The sequence below is a fragment of the Capsicum annuum genome, chromosome 7 (genome assembly GCF_002878395.1).
Source record: "Capsicum annuum cultivar UCD-10X-F1 chromosome 7, UCD10Xv1.1, whole genome shotgun sequence".
In the NCBI taxonomy this organism is placed as follows: Eukaryota; Viridiplantae; Streptophyta; class Magnoliopsida; order Solanales; family Solanaceae; genus Capsicum; species Capsicum annuum.
In genome coordinates, this window is record NC_061117.1 from 223,336,528 (window position 1) to 223,359,013 (window position 22,486).

General features: G+C 34.8%; 1 protein-coding gene across 10 annotated transcripts; it reads right to left on the reverse strand.

The window, feature by feature from the left end:
• Window positions 1–116: 116 nt before the first annotated feature.
• Window positions 117–20,255, reverse strand: LOC107856332 (pentatricopeptide repeat-containing protein At4g04790, mitochondrial). 10 transcript variants are annotated; one of them, XR_007057905.1, is made up of 18 exons: window positions 19,839–20,255; window positions 18,195–18,242; window positions 16,121–16,747; window positions 15,603–15,782; window positions 15,122–15,186; window positions 14,356–14,463; window positions 14,092–14,205; window positions 12,964–13,059; window positions 12,763–12,861; window positions 6,229–6,348; window positions 5,118–5,222; window positions 4,498–4,662; window positions 4,273–4,400; window positions 4,082–4,160; window positions 3,623–3,840; window positions 808–1,030; window positions 423–698; window positions 117–331 (listed from the first exon to the last, which is right to left on the reverse strand). XR_007057905.1 is itself a non-coding variant. In XM_016701330.2 (17 exons), exons 1-17 carry the CDS (start codon window positions 20,014–20,016, stop codon window positions 715–717), a joined length of 2,517 nt encoding a protein of 838 aa, XP_016556816.1. In that variant the 5' UTR covers window positions 20,017–20,255; the 3' UTR covers window positions 117–714. The 10 variants fall into 10 exon arrangements, 7 of the variants coding, with proteins under 7 accessions (XP_016556816.1, XP_016556817.1, XP_016556815.1 ...); XR_001670532.2 differs by having other exon boundaries at window positions 423–1,030; XR_007057906.1 differs by having other exon boundaries at window positions 423–1,030; window positions 16,121–16,738; window positions 19,839–20,181.
• Between the last annotated feature and the right edge of the window lie 2,231 nt (window positions 20,256–22,486).

Sequence of the window (22,486 nt, forward strand, 5' to 3'; positions counted from 1 at the left end):
TTGAATGGCAAATTCAAATTAGTCGAATCTAACAAATTTCAATGTGACATGTAAATGAAAATTGGATGACTAGTCTTTAGCCCTCTTTAGTAACATTTCTCAATGCAAGCTGTTAGTAAACTGAACAAATTGATTTTATTAAAGAAAGGCCAAGAATTCAGTTTACAATTCTTCTAATTCTGCTAAAAACTATAAGCATAACTAATCTGCCATGTTTTCACAATTGAGCAAAAGATGGTCTGGAATGTTAGTACAGGAAGACGACTAGCGGCCAAATGGAAGTACATATACAGGAAGACGACTAGCGGCCAAATGGAAGTACATATACGGCCTGCTAAAACCCATCGAAAAAGACTAAGCAGGAATTTTGAGACATAAACGTGTGTACCATCATCGATTACAAAAATGAAACTATAAAGTACCTGTTCTTTTCTAAGAACTAGAGCAGACACATGTTTCAGCTCCTCTTCAAAATAAAACAAGACACCACTTCATCTTAGTGCGTCGTATTATACAGTGCAAGTTCCTTCGATGGGTCAAAATGATTTTAAGCAACGATTCAATGATACCAGAAGTTCTCTTGATCCACTTCCAACTTACTGTTAAACTCGGGGCAACTTTAAGGCAGGATTAGTACAGAGCTCTCACGCGGTATATGAAAAAGGAGTTCTCCACTAAAAGTTGTACATCTAAATGATCTGCAAAATGTCGATCTCAAAGAAATGCTGCACCCAAAAAAGGAGAACAAAGAGGAAGGGAAAAAAATCAGCACGAACAAAGACTGGAATGTTCAGAACTAATACATACCGAAGAATTTTCTAAATCCCCTACGAACAACACTTTTCACGTCTCACATGCCACATCCTTCCCAGTTTTCTTTTTTTTCTTTTTCCCTTTCCCTTTCCCAGTTCCATAAGCTGCTTGACAAGCTTGGACTACACTGCAAACATGAATATCATCCCTTGGTATTTTATCGAGAATATCTGCTGCATATTCGTAGTCCCCTAATGCCAACATGGCTCGATACATCCTGCATCAAACAATGAATTAGAACAAAGAAGGAAACCATAAAAGGACTAATAACATTCACGATATCACATGTAGCCCAAATCTTTTTTGAAGAAGGTAACAGAGTTTGATATATCAAATGGTAACAGTAAGCTGCACAAGAGGTGAAGTTACCCCATAAATATACAAGTTGCCCAAATCTAATAAGGTTAAAATCCAACTAGTTCTAAGTTTATTTATTTCATATATGCTGTGTTCTCAATAGAGGAACAAGAAATCAAAAGATGGAAAGCTTACTAAATGCAGAAGAAAAGAGAAATGAATATCAACGCTGGTTTTCTGATTTCATTTGTGAGGAAGCAAGGGGCCTAGCATCTCAGTTTGTACAAAGTTAAGACTAGCAGCGGTCACTACTACATAGGCTGAAATAAGATAGAGTTAAATGATGATAATAGTGCTTGTAACAAGACTTTTAGGGGAAACACGTAATAAAAGGCGTAATAGGTTAATTGACACTCGTACTTGAACGAAATTCTGTTCCAACCTCCCAACTCTATGGTTCTCATCCAGACAACTTAGCCTATAACGGATCTAATGTTTTCAACACCATGATTGAGCTTCTGTGGCAATTAAATGGCTGACTTGGACCAAATATGTGGTATCTACAACTTCAAAGAGCGCGACGGTCAAAAATAGAACTACAAACAGTTAAAAGAAACCCCCCTTTTTATCTCACTTTCCTCCTCATTCCCCCATCCTTTTAACCTTGGCCACCAGAAAAATCCACCTGCGAACACCATTATTTTCAGTCATGGAAGAACCTTTCCTGCCATTTTCCTCTCCCGCGTCTTTCCACATTTTCATTTCTACTCACATCCAAGTCCTAAACAAAACCCTCTTTTTATCTTTAAGCCTCAACACTCTTTCAGCAACCAACATCATTGCCAGTGGATTCTTCCCTAGAACCCTTCACCTTTTTTTTATAAAAACAATGAGGTTCAACAACCCTTTCCCCCAACTCAATTCCTCCCATTCTTCCTCCTTGAAACCCCTTTGTTTGCTGCCACCTTGCCTAAGGACGTAAATTAGTAAAATCCACCACATGCAAACCCTCTTGGGCCTGTCTAAGCTTGACGTTTCGTGGTCTCGGGTTCTCTCTTCCATGTTAAATGGAACTCTTTGGATTGCCATAGTATGATTTGGTGAGTCTAATGGAAAAAATAAGAGAAATTTTGTATCGGCGAATGGGATTGTATGAAATAGTAAACAGGCTCCACACTGATAGTGGTTAGCTATGTGTACGCGATTGGCGAAGACGTTCCATACTTTCCATACTGAATCAAACGGAGCCGTTTAAAATAGTGGTTTTGGACGTGTTCAGGTATCTGAAGGAGAACCCATTTGAGTTGGGGGCTAGAAACAATATCTCCCTAATTAATTTCTATTACAGCTCCCATTTGTACCTTGTTGCATGTTGATCCCAATAATCACATAACACCACGTTATTTTGCATAAGCAAAAAGATTGCAGATTTTTACCCATGCTTTTTCCTTTAAAATAAAAAGGAGACTAGAAACTCCGAGGGTGTTTTGTTTGAATAAGATTGGAGAAAACTGATGCTCCCTTTGTCCCAATTTATGTGGCACACCTTCCTTTTTAGTCTGTCCCAAATAAATGTCACCTTTCTATAATCAAAAATAATTTAACTTTAAAATTCCCCTTTTACCCATAATGAAATGATTTATAGCCCACATAAATGGTCAAGGAGTGTGTTAGACCTCAAATTTCAAGTCTTCCTTTCTTTCTTATACTTAGTGCCAGTCAAACGGTGCCACATAAATTGGCATGAGGGAGTTTATAACTTTGAAAAGGAAAAGAAAGGTTGATTTGACTGTTGACACACATGTCAGAGGAAAACACGATATCTCTAACAAGAACCTTCTCGCATTCAATGAATTGTCCCTCATGAACCTTCTAACATGCAACAAAAAGGTCTACTATCACACAAGTAAAACCCCATAAAAGTCCCAATGTTTCTCATATGTCTAGAACCTTAAATCATGGAACACACAAGAGAGAATATTGAGCAGTTCAGAAGCATTCTTAGTTCAATGACACTATTCTTTCCAGCTTGTTTTAAACTTAATGTTTGATTAGATAGTAGATATTTTCACCTAGTTTCAAGACAAATATTTTCTTTTTCATTTCACTCAAACTAAGGACAAACACCAACAAACATATGAAAATGCATTGGTCTAACTTAACTAAATCTTAGCATTGAATGATTAATTAAGTTCCACTTGTGGGAAGATACTGTATAAGTTGTTCTTGAATGATTAATTAAGTGGTTTCTCAACGGATGCAATTGTAGAGAAATCAAAATAAAAAGATATGAATGATTATCATGATGTCTAAGAACACAATTTTAAGGCAAGCAAACAACAACAACAACAAATCCAGTGTATTCCCACAAAGTGGGGTCTTGGGAGGGTAAAATGTACGTAGTCCATACCGCTGCCTCCGAAGAAGTAGAGAGGTTGTTTCCGATAGACCCCGGCTCAAGATAATTTCAGGCAAGCAAACAAGATTCAAAAATATTAGTTATTGAAATTACCTCACATAACTTAAAATGTTGTAAGGCAGGCCAGATATTTTATACTCTTCCCAAATCAGATGACAAGCTTCTAAATCTTTGGCTTTGACACAAGCACTGAGTAGGAAATCAAGACATTGTCGTGAAGGGAGGAGACCAATCTCTTTCTTAATGACCTGAAGGAGATCCAACCCAAACTGTAAATTTATTGGGTCTTTTTCTGCAATATGGCAGAACACCTGCTCCATGATTACCAAAAATGAGTATCAAGCAAGACACATATCTGAGCTAAATAAAAGCCTCCATTATTAACGAGAACAAGCTTGTCAAGTAAAAATATCATATGCAATGGGAAGCTTCATCTTGCACACAAAAACTGATAAGAGTATATGAATCACGGGAACCCAGAAAGAACTGAGTTTCTATGACACATAATTATTCTTTCCAATGTAAAGAAGAGAAAAGGAACAAGCACAAAACCTCATCGAATACAGATTCCTGAGCAACTTCATCATCCTTGTATGTATCCACCAGCTTTTTAAGCAAGTCAACGATAGATCTATTCAGAGTTTAAAGCAAAACACAATAGATCTATTACAAAAGAGCGAAAAATTAAAGTAACTCCAAAAAAATTTCAGCAATATTCACAAGAAACAATTATGAATTTAGACCTGAAATGGTTTTGCCGAATACAATATGAAATGACCCTATAGGCAGCATCCACCCACTGATCGAGGCCATTTAATTGCTCAAGTAGGTGGAGCAATCTATCCAGTGGTCCCTCAGATAGAAGGTTTTCCTGCAAGGTTATGATTTAAAAGGGTAAAATTGACGGAATTTTGAAAGTGTCAAGGAAAAGATCCTTAGAAAGAGTACATGTGCAAGAAATCACTTACAATGAGAGCAATAATTGCTTTTGGCTCCAACTTGCATTGAGATTCTTTCATTTCCTCATATATTTTAAGGGCATCTGACATTTGCCCATGTGAAGCAAGAGCTGAAACAAGCACACTTCTAATTTCATTGAAACCCTTTACATGTACTCCTCGCTCATTAATTACCTGCACATCCATTAATGCTTCTAAATCATCAGAACCCCTATTTTCTTTCGACAAGATCGTGTCTTTTCCAAGGAGAGAAAGAAAAATGAATATACTTCCGCAGGGGTATCCTACACTGTGCTTATCAGTTATAGAGCAGTTTAATTTTTTCTCCAAGGAGTATATTTCAGTATTTCACATGAAAACTTCCGATTTGACAATATAAAAAGCACCACACCAGAATTTACACTAAAATGTAGCATAGCTTCAAAGAAAGCTTAGAAATTTATCTCACCCACCAAACATTTGCCAGCAGAAACTTCAAAAAAATAAAATAAACATAGTGAAGCAGACAACTGAAATCAAGAGAAAACCGGCTACCAAGAATCCATGGATCTAACAAAGGATTTAGCATGGAATAAAGGAAAAATAATCGCCATGAAAGACTAGTAGAACCAACTATAGTCATTGTGTACCTGTTTAGCCTGTTCAAACTGTCCAGAAGCTGCATATCCATTTATTAGGGCCATATATACATATTTTGTCAGTGGAACTCCAGAATCTTTCATCTCATCAAGAAACTACAAATTTTCAAACTTCCAACTGTTATCGTCGCACATTTGTAGCCAATGTCAAAAAGATGAGCATCTATGTGCAAATATGGAAAGAAACAACAGATCTTTCATAAACAAAGAAGGGAAACAAAGAGCAAAGGAATCTATGCTTGAATAAATTAGACAAAGGAAGTAGATTCACGAAACCAGCCACCAGTGAAAAATATTTTATGAAAATTTTGCGGTAGATCACTTCAAGAGAATTGGAGGTCACATAAAGGACAACTTTTACATCAAATGGAAAGACTAGTGCCGTATCGATGGATGTATTGATGAAATATGGTTAAAAGATTTATGCTAACTATAAATCATTCAATGGTTTTCCTCTCTTTTGATATGAGGGTTAATAATTGAATTTTCATATGCCTTACTAATTAATTTGCAATACTATCCACTCTATGCACCGGTTATCAACTTATTTTAGCCACAATTTTCTTCTGAAGCAGTATTTACATAAAATATGTAACTTTGCAACTTCTTGTATATGGTAAACTCCAATCCCCAAACTCCCATCCTACCAAAGAGTTCAAAAGTTGCCCTTCCCCACTTGTCTCAAAGGAATACGAGGATTTGTCGATATGCTCGCATGACTTCTGATAGTGTATGAACTGAACTAGTCTTGTAGTCTTAAATTGGAAATAATCTCAATATAAACTAGCTTTCCTTCTATAATCAAGGACATTATATCTCCTTCTTACTTTTACTCCCAATTACTGAACCACCGTCTCTAAATAACAAAAAAAATGAAAGGACAAATAATCTTAGAGCAATGTAAATGAAAATAATGCATCCACTCAAATTATCAAATCTAGTCACTCCAGAGAAATGAGAAAAGAAAGTGTGATCTACAGGCATATTCCCACAAGAAGAAGTGCAAAATAATTTTGCCGCGTCAGGAAAAAGTTCCTTTATCAAAAGCACATAACAGAACTTATCACATGATAGTATTGAACTCAGATGTAAAATTAAGGACCTTAGATATGTCATCCTCACTCGAACAATTCCCAATCAGATAGGTGAAAGTCTGAGAGTCTGCCTTTACATTAGCATCGTCCATTTTTTTGAGAACCTCTAATGCAGCACGAGTGTCTTTCTGCCAGAATATTCAGCAAAACGGTCAAAAGCTAAGAAAAAAAAATACAAGTAATAAGTACCACATCCATAGATAGGGAAATTCAAGCAACAAAATTCCAAAAATAGAACTACTAAAAGCTATCAAATACCGTTGTAGTTCAAATGGATTAGACAGCCTTTCACACAAAAAAAAGGTAGTTTTCTACATTTAAAATGCATGCACAAGATTACTAATCTATCAATAGAAAGCATAGCTTTTTTTTAAAGATAGATGTGCATAAAGAATGTTCTTAAATCCGGTACTGCACAAACATTGTGAAAATTCAAGATAGAGGGACGAAAGGTAAGACAAATGTACTGAAACTAACTATCCAGCATGTCTCTAGTGTAAGGTGGTCCGGTTCGCGAATCAATTATATACAAAATATATTTTAGAGGCACATGAGTAAAATCACCAGATAATTTGTATTTTATTGGAAGTTTTACTCAATATATGAGGTGTATAGAGCAATACATGTCGTACATCTTAAATTTAATGAAAAATTGTTCCCACAAAGGCTACTGGCTTACATTATTTTATCCAATGTAATATATGGTGCACTAACATAATTAATCAATCAATCAACTACGCATCAATCTAAAATCAGTTGGGCTCGAACGCATGAATTATCTATATCTAACTTTTTCCAGTCCATTCAGGTTTGTGTATTGCAATACTAGACAATTCGGGCAAAGGAGCTCTCTAAATCCCATAAGCCCTGACCCAAATGTTACTTTGATCCCAATTAATTGTCATTTGCCATCACATAAATGTTTTTTATATCCGTAGTGTCCGAGTCACTTTACGTGTACCTCTCCCACCAACAATAGGTATCAGATAACTCTGTCCATCAAGGATTCTTAGCAGATGGGAAGAAATCACCTAGTAATTTTTATTTTTTTTTTTGAGAAAGTAACATTTGTATTAAATACCAGCACTTGGGTAGTGCAGAAAAGACCCCTTTACAACTGAAATAAAAGAAGTTCTTGATCCTAGCATGACTCTAAAACTCCTAGGATATCTTCTGCTTCTATAGGAGATTTCTTTGTACACCAAAAACACAAAAGCAAAATGCATTCAGTTTTAATTCTTTGGACTGTCCTATTCCTATCTCCAAAATTTGTAGCATTCCTCTCCCTCCAGAGAGTCCACCAAATGCAAAGTGGGATGCTTCTCCAAATTCTCCTGCTCTTGGCTCCACTTCCAGCTTCTTCCCAACTACAAAGAGTGTCAACAATCTTGCTAGGCATTGTCCATTGTATGCCTCTGAGATTGATAAAAATCTTCCATAGTTGATCAGTAATTCTGCAATGTAACAATAGATGTCCCACTGTCTCAGCTGCTTCTCCACACAAACAACAGTGTGCAACTAAGACGATATTCCTCTTCCTTAGGTTTTCATGTGTCAAGAGTGCCTCTTTTGCTAATAGCCAAGAGAAACATGCCACCTTCAAAGGTGTTTGAGCTTTCCAAATTTGTTTCCATGGGCAGATGTTGTTCGACATACTAGTATCATTTAGGCACTTGTATCCTGAACTTACTTTATATTCTCCTTTATTGTGTCCATCGCACCATAATCTGTCCATCCTATTTTTTACCCCTTGGAATGTGTCAAGATATTTGAGCAACTCAACCATTCTTGGAATTTCCAAGTCATTCAATCTTCTTCTGAAGAGTAGATTCCACCCTTGAGGAGACCACATGTCTGCCACATTACTGTTCTGGTTTAGCACTAAATCAAACAAATTTGGAAACACTACTGATAAACTCCTATTACCTAACCACTTGTCTTTCCTGAAAGCAGTTCTTCCACCATCATTGACTGAAATGGTAGTGTGATTAAGAAGAATAGGCCACCAACATCTGATAGATCTCCAAACAGTAACCCCATATGGGTTGTTTGCTTCTTTAGTAACCCAACCATCTAATTCTCCGTACTTCAATTTGATCACCTTTTTCCATAGGGAATGTTGCTCATGAGCATATCTCCACAACCACTTCATTTTCAGAGCTTTGCTCTGGTTTTTCAAATTTTTCATTCCTAGACCTCCTTGTTTCTTTTTGGATATCAGCACTTTCCACTTGACTAGGTGATAACCCTTTCTGGTTTTATGTCCTTGCCAAAAAACGAACCTCCTAATTTTATCCAGCCTCTGTACCACATCTGCAGGGATTGGAAATAAAGTAAGCATAGTTGGAAGGGCATCAAGAACTGCATTAACCAAGATAAGTCTACCCCCAATAGACAAGTACTGGGCTTTCCATCTAGAAAGCTTCTTTTCACATTTCTCCAAAACAGAGTCCCATATATCTTTTTATCTTGATTTAGGCCCCAGAGGTATACCTAAGTATATAGATGGTAAGGCTCCCACTTCACCTCCTATGATTGAGGCAAGAAGATCAATCTTTGGAACTAGATTAATAGGGACACATGGCTCTTCCTCCAATTAGTATGCAAACCTGAAATGCCTTCAAAGAGTACTAAAATTACTCTTAAATATCTTATCTGCTCCTCTTCTGCCCCACAAAAGATCATTGTATCATCAGCATATTAGAGAAGTGTCACCTCCAGGTTATCTCCATTTCTTGTTGACACCTCAAAACCTGAAATCCATCTATTGTCTTTTGCATTCTTGATCATATTATTAAGACTTCCATGGCAAGGATAAACAAAAAAGGGGACAAAGGGTTTCCTTGTCTTATACCCCTTTGGGATGCAAAAAAGCCTTCAGGTGCATCATTGATTAGTATTGAGAACTTCACCGTGAACATGCAAAAACTAATCCATCTAATCCACTTTTCCCCAAATCCCATTCTCTTGAGTGTGTTAAGTAGAAACCCCTAATTCACATGATCATAAGCTTTTTCAATATCCAATTTGCATAAGATTCCAGATTTCTTTTGAGCCAGCCTTGAATCTACTGCTCCATTAGCAATCAGCACTGCATCCATAATCTATCTTCCTTGGATGAAAGCCATGTGCTGAGAATCTACTAGCGGAGCCATCAACCTTTTTAACCTCTCAGTTAGCACTTTAGACAGTAGCTTATAAAAACTTCCTATCAAGCTAATTGGTCTAAAGTCCTTTAGCTCCTTGGCCCCTTTTTCTTTGGAATCAGAGTAATATATATGGCATTAAAGCTCTATCCCATAGCATAATGATACCACCCCTAGTACCACTAGCTTCTAAACACACGAAATTAACCCATCTCCCTCCACATAATTGTTTTACTATCTCTTGCAAGTTCCCCTGTAACTTTGTTTCTTGAAGACATACTATATCAGCCCTCCATTGCTCAATACAGTTCTTCACCATTGTTTTTTTCCCCCATCATTTAATCCTCTAACATTCCATGACACCGGGTTTAGCTTCATGGATCAGACTGTGAACACCCTTTCCCCTAGTTTCTGCCTTTTTACTTTTGAATTTAACATCAAAAGTGATTAAATTCTTCAGCTCATTGGCACCCTTAAACCTGTTTTTCCTGATCTCTGAGGATGTCTCCAACCTCCTAGCTTGTCTACAGGCATCTACTTGCATAAGTAACTCAAGGGTTTCCTTTTCATAACCTTTGAAATCAGCTCCGAACATTTTCCCTAGCTTGATTATGTTCTGCCGAACCCATGCTGATGTGGATTTCCCCATTTCGATAATATCCGTTGATGCTGCTGTCGCTATTGGTGTTGCTTCTTCCGCGTTCCATAACTCTCCTCCCATGCATGAATTACCCAACATGGTTTGTTGCTCCATGTAATTTCCAGGTGCCGTTTCCTTCCTCCCCATCATTTCCCCCACTTTCTCAATTGATCCTTCCTCAAAACTTGTTTTATTTTCTGTGTTGATACCTGCACCTGGGTTTTTAATGGAAATCTGAAGCTCTTCTGTGATTTCTGCTCTATCGACTTGTGGGACTACTGTTCTTAGCCTCATAATTTCTTCCCACAGTTCATCAATGAATACACCTGAGTTGAGTTGGGCTTACGGACTTTTCTTTTGTTGTAGCACTTGATTTTGTTGGGCCAGCCCGCTTTTGGATATATTTGGGGTCTCCTTTTCTTGACTTAAAATTGTCACATGTTCCTCACATGAGTGTAACTTAAAATTACAGCCCACGTGTGTACTCCAGTCAACAGCTGTCAAGGATGGTATTTTTGTGATAACTTCGAAAGAAGATCTTATCCGCAGGTCATTGTCCTTCGTCTTTTCTCGCGAAGCAAGGACCTCTAGGTAAAACCCTTTTCTAGGGTTTCTCCTGTCACCAATTCTTCCGCCATGGGTTTTGCCGCTGCTACCAGCAACCTCTCAAAAGTTGTAGCTTTTTCTATCCAAATCGGGATTTTGAAGATGTAACCCTCTTTAGTAATGCAGATCTCGTTGGGTATTTTCCGGCCATCTCCCTTGACCTCGATACGCGCCCATTTGAGATGGTTCCTCAGCTCAGTTTCCTCCTCTGTTCTGCACCACCCTCCACATTTATCTCCTATTTCTTGAAAGGTTTCTTTGGACCACAAATGCATTGGCAGTCCGATGGCTCTGATCCATGTTTTTTGATTTTACTTGTATAATACACAACCAAAGAGTGGGTTCCACAATTCTAGATGAATTTTTGACTTTCTCCAAACCCAATCTCCTTGTAGTATTTGTTCAGCCATGTGCTTATTTGGAAACTCAAAGAGAAAATTATGCCCTGCCATTTCATATATGTTGACTCCAAAAGCTTCCTTCCAAGTCCAAGATGCCCACCTTCTTACATCTGCTAGGGTGGGTATCTCCACACCTCTAAGAGATCCAGTAATGCTTCTCCCTAGAGGGCCTTTCAAATTGTCAGAGCCTTCATTACGACCTTGTTGCCATTTACTGCTCTCAACCATCCGGGCGTATGGAACAGTCTGTTTTGAAGGTTGTTTACTGGTACTTAGGTGATTAGCATTTATGAATCTTTCAATCTTTAATGCTATGTCCTTCCACCCTGCATTTATGGCTAGTTCGGGGACAATAATAACTTCTCTAGCCTCCCTATTCAGAGACAGAAAGCTCATGTACCTTCCGTGTGTATTATATTTTCTGGTGCCATAATATTCAGCCACTTGTTCTTTTGTCCTCTACCTTCTCACCATATTTTTGTTATCCTTCGAAGCTACTTTGAGTATGTGGCAGATCCATTCCAGAGTCTTTCTGCTCAGAGTTATCCTATGCATTCTGTTTCTACTTCTCTCTACCCAATCAAACCATGTTGAGTTGCCATAGCTCCATCTTGTAATATCAAAAGATTTGAAGCCTGCATTGAAATAGATTCTGTTTTCTGCCATTGAATTGTGTAGATAAGTAAATAGAAGAAAGGGGCTGCAGCAATAATCACAGTGGATGACTATTGACTGGTTGAGAAGGAAAAAAAAAAGGTCTGTTGACGGTGATCGGCGCCGGAATGAGACCTCTACGGTCCTAGAAAGTAGGAGAGAGAAGGTCCTTGGTTACCATGCCTGGGAGCATTTTTTTTTTCCTTATAGAACAATAGTATATCCACTATCCAGTATATGCTAGATCTTCGAAATATAAGAGAAACAAGAGAAAGGCACCTGCATGGTTACCAAAAGTAACTAAGATATGAATACATGTAACTCAATATGTAATGACTTGCACCTAGTAATTTTGTCTCCGCTGGAATTTGAACCTGAGACCTCATAATTCTCCTCCCATTACATCGACCACTACCATTGGGTGCTTGCCATCACATATATGTATCAACTACATGATTTATGTTAGTATAGAAAAGCTAAAGATTATAATAATTAACTCATAATAACAAACTATAAATTCTCCCATAATAATGAACAATTGTAACAGGATATCTAAGACCGAGTATCTTAAAATATGAGATAATGAATAATTAACATTGAATTACTCTTACAATTATAAAAAATCAATTTTAAACATTTTTTTCTAATTTTTAAACAAAAAATACAAACATTACTTAGAATTAAATCAACAATACAATAAGTATAATTAACTAAATAAGCAGTAATATAAATAGCATTTATGTGCATTTATTAGTGTGTATGCACAATTACTAATATGTGTATTTACCATTCAATATGCACATAAAGCGAAGTGAGTTTTCATACAAAAACAAATATGATCAACAAGCAGCTAACAATTGATGCAGAATATGAAACCAGAATTATTTTCAATAACAAGAGTAATCAGATGACCCCTAGCTCTAGTTGTACAACTCTTGTAGAGATACAATCAACTTCTGCACACAATTTAGTGAAATTATTAAATAAACTAGCTAGCGTTCTTATTATGTCTAGATTCACTAAAGAGGTATACCTTACTGCTCAAATGTATGGAAACTCAAGCATAGAGGATAGCACGATAAAAGGGGAACCCACCTCTCGGAAATATCCTGCCATTATGGCATTGTACATGCCTGGGGTAGGCCTCACGTTGAACTTCTCCAAATCCTTGAGCATGCCATATGCGCCTTCAAACTGCATTTAGGACAACACAGAGAACACAGAGCTTGACTAGTTAAGTCACTCATTCAATATCCATATACAAATATTATTCCCCGATAAGAAGAGGAAACTTACATCCTTCGACCTCACAGTCATATTTATCATAATCCTGAAGGTCTCGCAATTTGGTTTGATATCGTGACGAAGTATCAATGAATATATTCGATGAACCTAAGATTCATGAGGATAAACATTAAAACATGCTTTACCCCAACAATATATGAATCAAAGAGAGACACACAATGGACAATTTGGAATATAATCACTCGGGAATTAGCCACTCACTGGAAAAACTACTAATGTAATTTTCAATTCAAAGAATCAGCCGAGCAGTAATAAATGTCAGTTGACAATGAAGGAATAAGAGAACACGCACAGGCTAAATTCAACAGAAGAATCTATCAGTGCCATGAAGACTTTACCTTTTATTTTATATCACATCATAAACTTAGTACTTATTCGGGCACAATAAGACAAGGATCAATATTTGTGAAGTCCATTTGCTATTTAATACTTAAACCTATTTGGAGACTCTAACTTTGTTGCTTATAAGAGAAATAAGTCTCTTCTCTTTTGAGGAGGAGAACTAATTCTTTCTTTTGCCCTGACAATTGACATTAACTGCATAAAATAACTTCTTAGTGCACACTTGGCAATGGCATAAAATCTTATTAATGCAGGACAAAAAACACCTATATACACGAATTATACCAAAAAATAAAAACCTTACGAAAGGATATGATTTTCTATGACACCAAATCTTCTAAACATACATGAACCTCATAGGTGCACCAAAGAGAAATAACAGAGAGGTGGCTAATCCTCAAGTGAACAAAATCCTTCTCTATGCACTTTAGCAGCCATCTGGTCTTTGTTTACCATAATTTTTTGAATGCCATGGCCAGTGCTAAAGTGCAAGGACTCCAAGGGTTTTAGTCCTTCACTAACTATTTTAGTACATTAGTTTTTCGCATAAAGATGTTGCCTAGGACGTTGTGATTCTTTCTCCAAGTTCAGCATTGAGCATCCAACCTGTATTCTAACTATATATACATGATAGCAAATTTATGATAACAACCAAGGAACACATGTGGCAGTTAAATCTCATATAATTTATATGCCCTAGCCCAAACTACACGAGAACTCACATATTAAGCTCATGAACTAAAAAAGCAAAAAGCAAAGAGATTCAAGCTAACCTACCAACTGATACTCACAACTTTTATCGCAGGCTTCTAGTATGGAATTCAATGTCTCCAACGATAATTTCATACCTCCTTCAAACATTAGATCAACCATATCTAGTGCAGCATGTACCTATTTACAAAGTTGCAACTATTAGTACATTAGAGAAGTTTACATATCAACCAGAACATGTAATGGCTCTTATTTTTGCATAAAGAAGTCTCCAAGCACTCCATAGTCCATAGAATATCTCTAAGACATCTCTAAATAATCAGTTCATACCTTAAATAACTCACAACAGTACTTAATGAGATTCTGGTACTGGGACGATGCTAGCTTAAGCTCCAACTCAGCATGTAAATTTTTGAATTCAAGGATAATATCTTCAACCTTCCATATACAACAGAGCAATCAGAGTAAACATTTCACTGATGAACAGATAATGAGTACAAGCATAGTTACTACTTAAAATGTCCAACCAAATCTGCACTAGCAAAGAAAAGAAATGATTATTCAATCTAGAGTATTAATATCTGGAGAAAAAAATTTAATTAGAAGCGCGAAATACAAGAAAAGATTGTTGGAGAAGGTAACGGTTGTATATATTAAGCACAAATCAGTACATAGGTTGTACTGAAACCATATATACATGCGAGCAAAAGAAAGCAAAATAGGCCTACCATCCTAACAAGAACCTAAAGTGTCTAGGATAGATATAGTATCTTCTGAATAGACCTGATTGCACCAAAAACAAAACAACAGAATACAATTAAGTTTGATCTTCTGTACTGTATTGCTACTATTCTCGAAAAGTTATACTCCCTTTAACTTCCATTTATTCCGGTGCATGTGCATCGGTTACACCGTTTAACTGAGCACAAAGTTTAATATGCTAATTTAACTTGTGATTTGAGCAAACAAACAATCCTTATATATTTTATCCAACAATCTTTTTATTCGGCATTTAACACTTTTTAAACTTATGCAAGCATCATGCAAATTATATACCAAGAGAGATTACAAGCAGAACTGATGAAAAGTTTCTTACTGCTAAACTTGGGATGCTAGTTGTATAAGTGTAAATGAAATTTGAGATGACTTTTTCTCCATTACCTGCTTTGAGAGAGACTACATTAGAATGTGTGAACGACATATAAGTTGAAGAGATAAGAGTGATTTCTTAATCAACAACATTATCATACAAGTTACAGATTTTCTAACAACAACAACAAAAGGAAAGTCTTCAATTTCCTTTCAACTGATGCCTATACTTGCAGCGTTTTCCGTATACAGTAATTTATTTACAATAAAAAAAATTTTTGGAGAAAACTGTATAGCAATATCAATTCACAAAATTTGATAATAATTTCTAAGATGAACTGGGACATGATACCGACATGAAGGTCACCCCTATGAGTTAAACAATTATGGTAACCTTCACTTTATAGAATCCCATGTGATTAGAAATGATTTTTTGAAACATGAGTCTTGTTATTGCTGAATCAACTATATCAAAGTGACGAGTTTACCACTTGTTACCAACTCCTGGAGAAGCTTCACCGCAGAGGACTCCAATCGATACTTCCCCAAGAACTTGAAGATATTTGTGAGAGAAGCAGTAGATGAAATAGTTGTTGTGTCAATAGTTTGTAGAAGCCTCTCAAAATCCTTAACTCGGTTACTTTCGCACAGTGCTAAGAGATAGTTCTCTGCAACATGTTCAACATTGTGAAATTTTAAAATATAGTATTAGTGCATACACGGCTTCTACAAACTCATGCATTTCAGAACAATTTGTATGACATTGCAAGGACATAGTCTAAATTCATAACAATTTGCAAATGAATTACAAACATAATATGCAACAAACTTGATTTTTAAAAAAAGATCCAGTAAACATGACAAAAAGAGGCATGTAACTCAAGCATTTAATAACTAATCATTAAGTGCAACGTACCACACGTAACTTCTAATATACCAACAGAATCAAACAATCAGTTAATACAATCTGAAATAGTAATAGAGCATGTGTCAGTAATTCGCAAACCTTGGAAGACAGATTTATCGGTACCATCATAAAGAGAAAGATGGTAGAGGAGTTCTTCTATTTTATCTTCATTTTGAACTTTAGTCCAAAGCAACATCTCATAGTAAGCTAATCTTGCAAGTGAATCAGCATTTCTATCTATAATGAGCTCGCAGTAAAAATCAAACTCCTGTACCATGCCATAATCAACAAAATACATAAGAATTGGACCATAGCTCTCCTCTTCTACTTGGAAACCCTGTTCCGTCATTGATTTAAGAAGTTGATAAGCCTTTGAAAGTTTCTGCAACGACACCTCTTCATCATTAGTTTCTCTCGCCCTCTCTATACAGAGTTTTATTAGAGAATTATATTCTTTCATGCCAGTTTCTCGTCCCAATTTTCCGAACACTTTAATCGTAGTATCAGCCCCCAATTTACAGCCACATTGGTTAACCAACTGGTGGAAACGACTTATCTCAGTATTCTTGAAGGTCCACTTTTCCTTTCTTTCTCGTGAAATTACTTTCTGCCGTGCTGACGTGTTGCATTTTCCTTCATTTGCTAACCATGGTACATCCAATACATTTTCCAGGCCACTTCTATAACTACTTTCTTCTGAATCGGTCAAATCAGAATCTAAATCACCTAAAATAAAAGATAATCAGAAGAATACGTAGATAAATGGTTTGTAAGGGAATTACATACACGTGACATGCAAACACAAATAGATATTCTATGTAATTCATTCTTTGTCCACATCTAATTACATCACAAGGAATCTTTTAAAAAGAACATGCAGTTTCCAAGCCATTAAGCATAGGAAAAGATCTTAAAGCACCATCTTTGAATGCTCTAGAAACAATAAAATAAAAATACCACTAGAAAATGCTTAGCTAGTTCGTACAGTTGGAATTTTCATATCCCTGTAAACATTGATGATATTTTTTGGATTTTCTCAGCCTGAGCTAACCTTCTGAGACCTTCGGTCTGGACCAACATCATAGTTTACATGTTCGTTCAATCTTTTTGCTATCAGCTACCATTACAAGAAATTCCTAAGACAGAGAACCACAAAAGGTTCAAATTCCAAACTGGGGAATGACATTTTAGACATTGTGGCAGAACTCTCCAATATGCCAATTGACAAGTTGTTGTGACTCATTTAGGAGTTCTCAAACTATTGTTTAAGACTTCAAAGGTTACAGCATGAGTTACTGAAGTTCCAAGATACCCCACACTCACAAAATCAGGACTCATGAGGAAGGAAAGGAAACAAGACATACCGACAGATATACCATTTCAATGTAGATGAAGGTAATAACAACTTCTATCTAGAGGTAGGACAACTTTGTACACATCGAAAGTTCCCAAATCCAAACCAACGGAAGTATTCAATTTAGTCAATACCTGAAAAATAAAACTCGCACGAAAGCCGGAGGGCCTCTTCATTATAGCTCCAACACACTAATATTGTCTTAAGTACAATAAGCAAAACATGATGTTGTAACAAACTAACAATATGATGGTATCTATCATAATGTGCATTCATAACACAATATAGCAAAGTTAAAAGAAAACAATCAAAGAGTCAATAAAAGAATACACAGAGGAAAGGTAATAACTAAAAGAAAAAATGCTCCAGCGTAAGTTAGTTATCCTTCTCGGTTTTGAACTTATCCAAGACTTACGGCCCATTTGTTTACAAGCAGTAGGGGGGTTATTTTCGTCAACTCTTCACTTATAAATGCATTTGGTTGTTTGGTTGTGACCTTGTGGGTGTACACTTAAACTAGGATAAAATTTATACCAAAATCATGAGATTGTCTAGAAAGGGCAGCCCAGGGCACTAAGCTCCCACTGTGTGGAAAAGGCCGGACCATAAGGAAAGCAGTCTTACCCTGCATTTCGGCAATAATCACAAGATTATCTATCCCATATAAAAGTGGGACTATCTATCTTAGTTATAATCAATCTCAGGATTAACCTTGCTTTGGACCAAACAACCCTAAGATATAAATTATCAAGGATGCACCTGATTTATCGAATTAACACAACCCAAAATAGGGGGGGGAGAGAAAGAAGAAAAACATACCACAGAAAATCGATGATAATTCTCTTGACAGCAGTGTTGGTGATTCTCCTGCACAAACAAACAAACAAATGAAAATTAATTAAGCAATTTTAAGTATTTCTCCTTTACATAAAATAATTAAGCAATTTTAAGTGTTTCTCCTTTTGACTTTATAAAAAGGAGTTGAGTTCTCATATAGCTCAATTGGTTGGCTACCTAAATTTTCACTGCGTTGGTGAGTATTCGATTTCCACATTATAATCCCCTCCCATATTTCCCTTCCCCTATCCCAACAACAACATATCCAGTGCAATCTCAAGTAAGGTTCGAGGAGGGTAGAGTATATGTACAACTTTATTACCAATACCTTAGAGGTACAGAGACTGTCTCCGATAGACCCTCAACTCAAGAAAAAAATAGTCTAAAGCAGTATAGAGAAAGAAATAGCAAAAAATCACAAATAATAACCAAACTCAAAAGACAAGAAACTACAAGAGTAATACTACAACTAATGATACGGTTATGTAAAGAAAATCCCTTCCCTTATCCTTAATTTCAATATATATATATAACAAGGAGTTGATTTTTCCTTTATAACAAGGAGTTGATTTCTCAAATAAATCAATTGGTCCATGAATTTTTACCTTGTTGGTGAGTGTTCCATTCCCTACTAATCACCTCCCTCATTTCCCCTACCCCCATCCCCAATTTCAAAATAAACGGTCACTCAACTCAACCAATAGTTACTTTTTTTGATAACTATGGCGTCGGGACCAACTTTCGTGCACCTCGGCTAATTCCATATGATATTAGCCACCTCTCACTAGCAACGGGTACCGGGTAACTCTATTCACCAAGGCTAGAACAGATAGGAAAAAACCACCTAGTGTTTTTGGTCTCTGTTAGAATTTGAACCTAAGACCACGTAATTCTCAACCACTTCATAGACCGCTAGAAGTTGATTTCTCATATAGCTCAATTGGTTGGCTACCTGAAGTTTTACGTTGTTGATGAGTTTTCGATTCCTCACATTGTCATCCCCTCCCTTATTTCCCATTCCCCTATCTCCAATTTCAAGAAAAAAGGTCACTCAACTCAACTAAGAGTTTCTTTTTTGATAACCATGGTATCCAGACAAGTTTTTGCGCACCTCGACTAATTCCACACGATATTGGCCACCTCCCACCATATACCTACTAGGTAACTCTATCAACCAAACTAGAACAGATGGAAAAAAACCACCTAACTTTTTTCGTCTCTATTTGGATTTAAACCTAAGGCCTTGTGATTCTCAACCACTTCATAAACCACACCCTTGGGTGCCTCAAGTAATAATTACGAGTTATTACCTCAGAAAGTCACTATTTTTCACTCCCTCTGTCCGCTATACTAAAAATAGACGTCCAACAATATTTGTCCATTTTTAAAAAACAATGGATAATTTACCCTTTTCTACCCATTCCATGAATAAAATTGAAATCAAATACTCCCTCTATACAACGATACTCGTCCACTATACTAAAAACATATGTCACAACAATATTTGCCCAGTTTAAAATATCAATGGATAATTTACCATTTTCTACCCATTCCACTAATAAAAATGAAATCAAACAAAAAAGTAAAGTTCAACCAAATAGTAAGAATTAGGGAAAGTGTAGTTACCATGTGAGTTAAACTTCAAAGTTTCAGCAGCAATTTCACTAAGTGGCTTGGAGGATACATAGTTTTTAAGGGCAATATCTTCAGCTGAATTTTTAGGTGAAGCAGATTTCCATTGCTTTGATAATTTACTAGCCGAACGGAACAAAGAACTTAGGGTTTCCGATTTTGAACCGGGCATCAGCAATGACCCGGAATTGACCCGACTGATTATAGATTCTTCTCCTATGGGAAACTGAGTTATGGTGAACAAAAAAGCTTCACTCTTGCCTTTACAATGTTCGATGAATAAATTATTTCGACATTAATTTTATTAATAAACTAATAATTAAAATAACTTATTTCGAAATTAATTTTATTAATGACCTAATGATTGATAATTTTGATTTTCAATTGGTAGCTGAAATATAATTGTGACCTGCTCCTATTTGCACCATGACAAAACTCGTCCTTATATTAAAAAAATGTGTAAAAATAGTGTCGATGTTATGTATTAAATAAATTGATAAATCCATCCCTGTAATATATTTATAATTATTTAAAATAAATAAAAACATATTTTTTATAAAAACACATCGAGTTAATTAGTCTTTTAATTAAATATTTAGCCAATTTTATAAAAGCGATCAATTGATGCGGTTGATAATTAAATTTCTCTTTAAGAAAATTGGCAGCAGAATTTGTCTGCTATTTTTCACATAAAAATATAATTAAAGAGTATAAATAAATAAAATGAAAATCTAAACCAACTAACATCGGTAGTCTAGTGCTAAAATAATACATCGATCAATCTTTTTTTGATCCATTTTATTTGATTAATTTTTAACCTGTAATTCTTTAAAATCGATTCAATTAGTTTTCATTTCAAATTATCTTGTTTTTTTAATATAAGTCACATAAATGCAAAAAAAAGAAGTATCTTTTGCTTTTTTTCTGTTTTTCACTTTCTATTCATTGTTATAGTGAAGAATATCAATTAGTGAATTCTAGTAAGGAAAGGGGAAAAAGTATTTACTCTTTTAGGAAACCATGTGAGTTCCTTTTCTTTTTACTTAATAGAGAAGCATGGCCCGGGCCCAATATTAAATATTTTAATTATATACAATAATTTAAATTAATGTCAATTCAAATAATGAATTATAAAACACGGATACACAAAATTAACATATTAATTACTGGATAGTATTTTTTAAAGAATCAAGTCTCACAAGATAATTATGTATATTTTATTCATATAAATGACAAAATTTGATGCGTTTTAAAGTTTTGATCTTTTTAATCATATAATAAAGGGTTATCTAGTCATGCGTATTTTTTATATAATTTTCAAATAATACACGTTACTCTCCTTGTTCAAACTTTTGTGGAATTTATAGTCAATTATATTTTTAAAATAACTGAAGTTGTTAATTATTGTGATTTATAATATCTTTCTTCTATTCCAAATTAAGTGACACTAATATAATTTTGAAAGTCAATCAAATATTTTATATCTTTTAATTTTTTTAAGTTGTTAATTATTATGATTTATAGTATTTTTTACATATTTTTTGAAATATATAACAGATTAAATTATTTTTAAATATTTTATGTGGTTAACTATTGTAATTTATAATACTTTTTATGTAATTTTCAAATAACATATGTTACGCTCCTTGTTTAAATTTTTGTATCATCAATAGTCAATTATATTTTTAAATAATTTAAAATTTTAATTATTGTGATTTATAATACTTTTCTATTCAAATTTAAGCGGAACAATGCTTTGATGACCATAATAATTAATTAAGGGTGATTTAGTAAAACAACGATTGAAGCAGCGAAATAAACATGTCTTAAATGACTTACAACAATTAACTAAAAGTGATATAGCAAAAATAATATAAACAAAATACTTGTGAAAAAAATTTAAGTGGACCTCATATAAAATGTCAAGTTAGTTTAAAACATCGAGTGTTAATTATCATTTTATATATTTTTTATTAAATACTATTATTTTTTTAATACTTAGATGACTTATAATAATTAGGGTGATATTTAGTAAAATTATGATTAAAGTAGCTAAAGCAGACATGTTATATATATAAATTTTACTTTTTTAATAAAATATTATTAGTCTTTTAATACATAAATAACTTATAATAATTAATTAGGGGTGATATAGTAAAATTATTGTTGAAGCACACATATCATAAATGTTTATTTTACCTTTTTTAATTAAATAATATTAATTTTTAGTACATAACGATTTATAATAATTAATTAAGGGCAAGATAGTAAAATTATGAATTTAAAATTATTAATTTTTTAATACATAAATGAATTATAATAATTAATTAGGGGTGATATAATAAAATTATGGTTGAAGCAGCTAAAGTAGACATGTTATAAATATCTATTTTACTCTTTTAATTAAATATTATTAATTTTTAATAATAATTATTATTTTTTATATATATAAATAATTTATAATAATTAATTAAGGATACTATAATAAAATTACGGAGCAAACAACCTGAAAAAGCAATAGCGATAAAAAAAATGGTGAAAACTATGAGGGGCCGTTTGGTGTGAGGTACTAAGACAAGTTATTCCGGGATAAAATAATAGTCCCGGGATAAACTTTTTAATACACTGTTTGATTTGGCAAT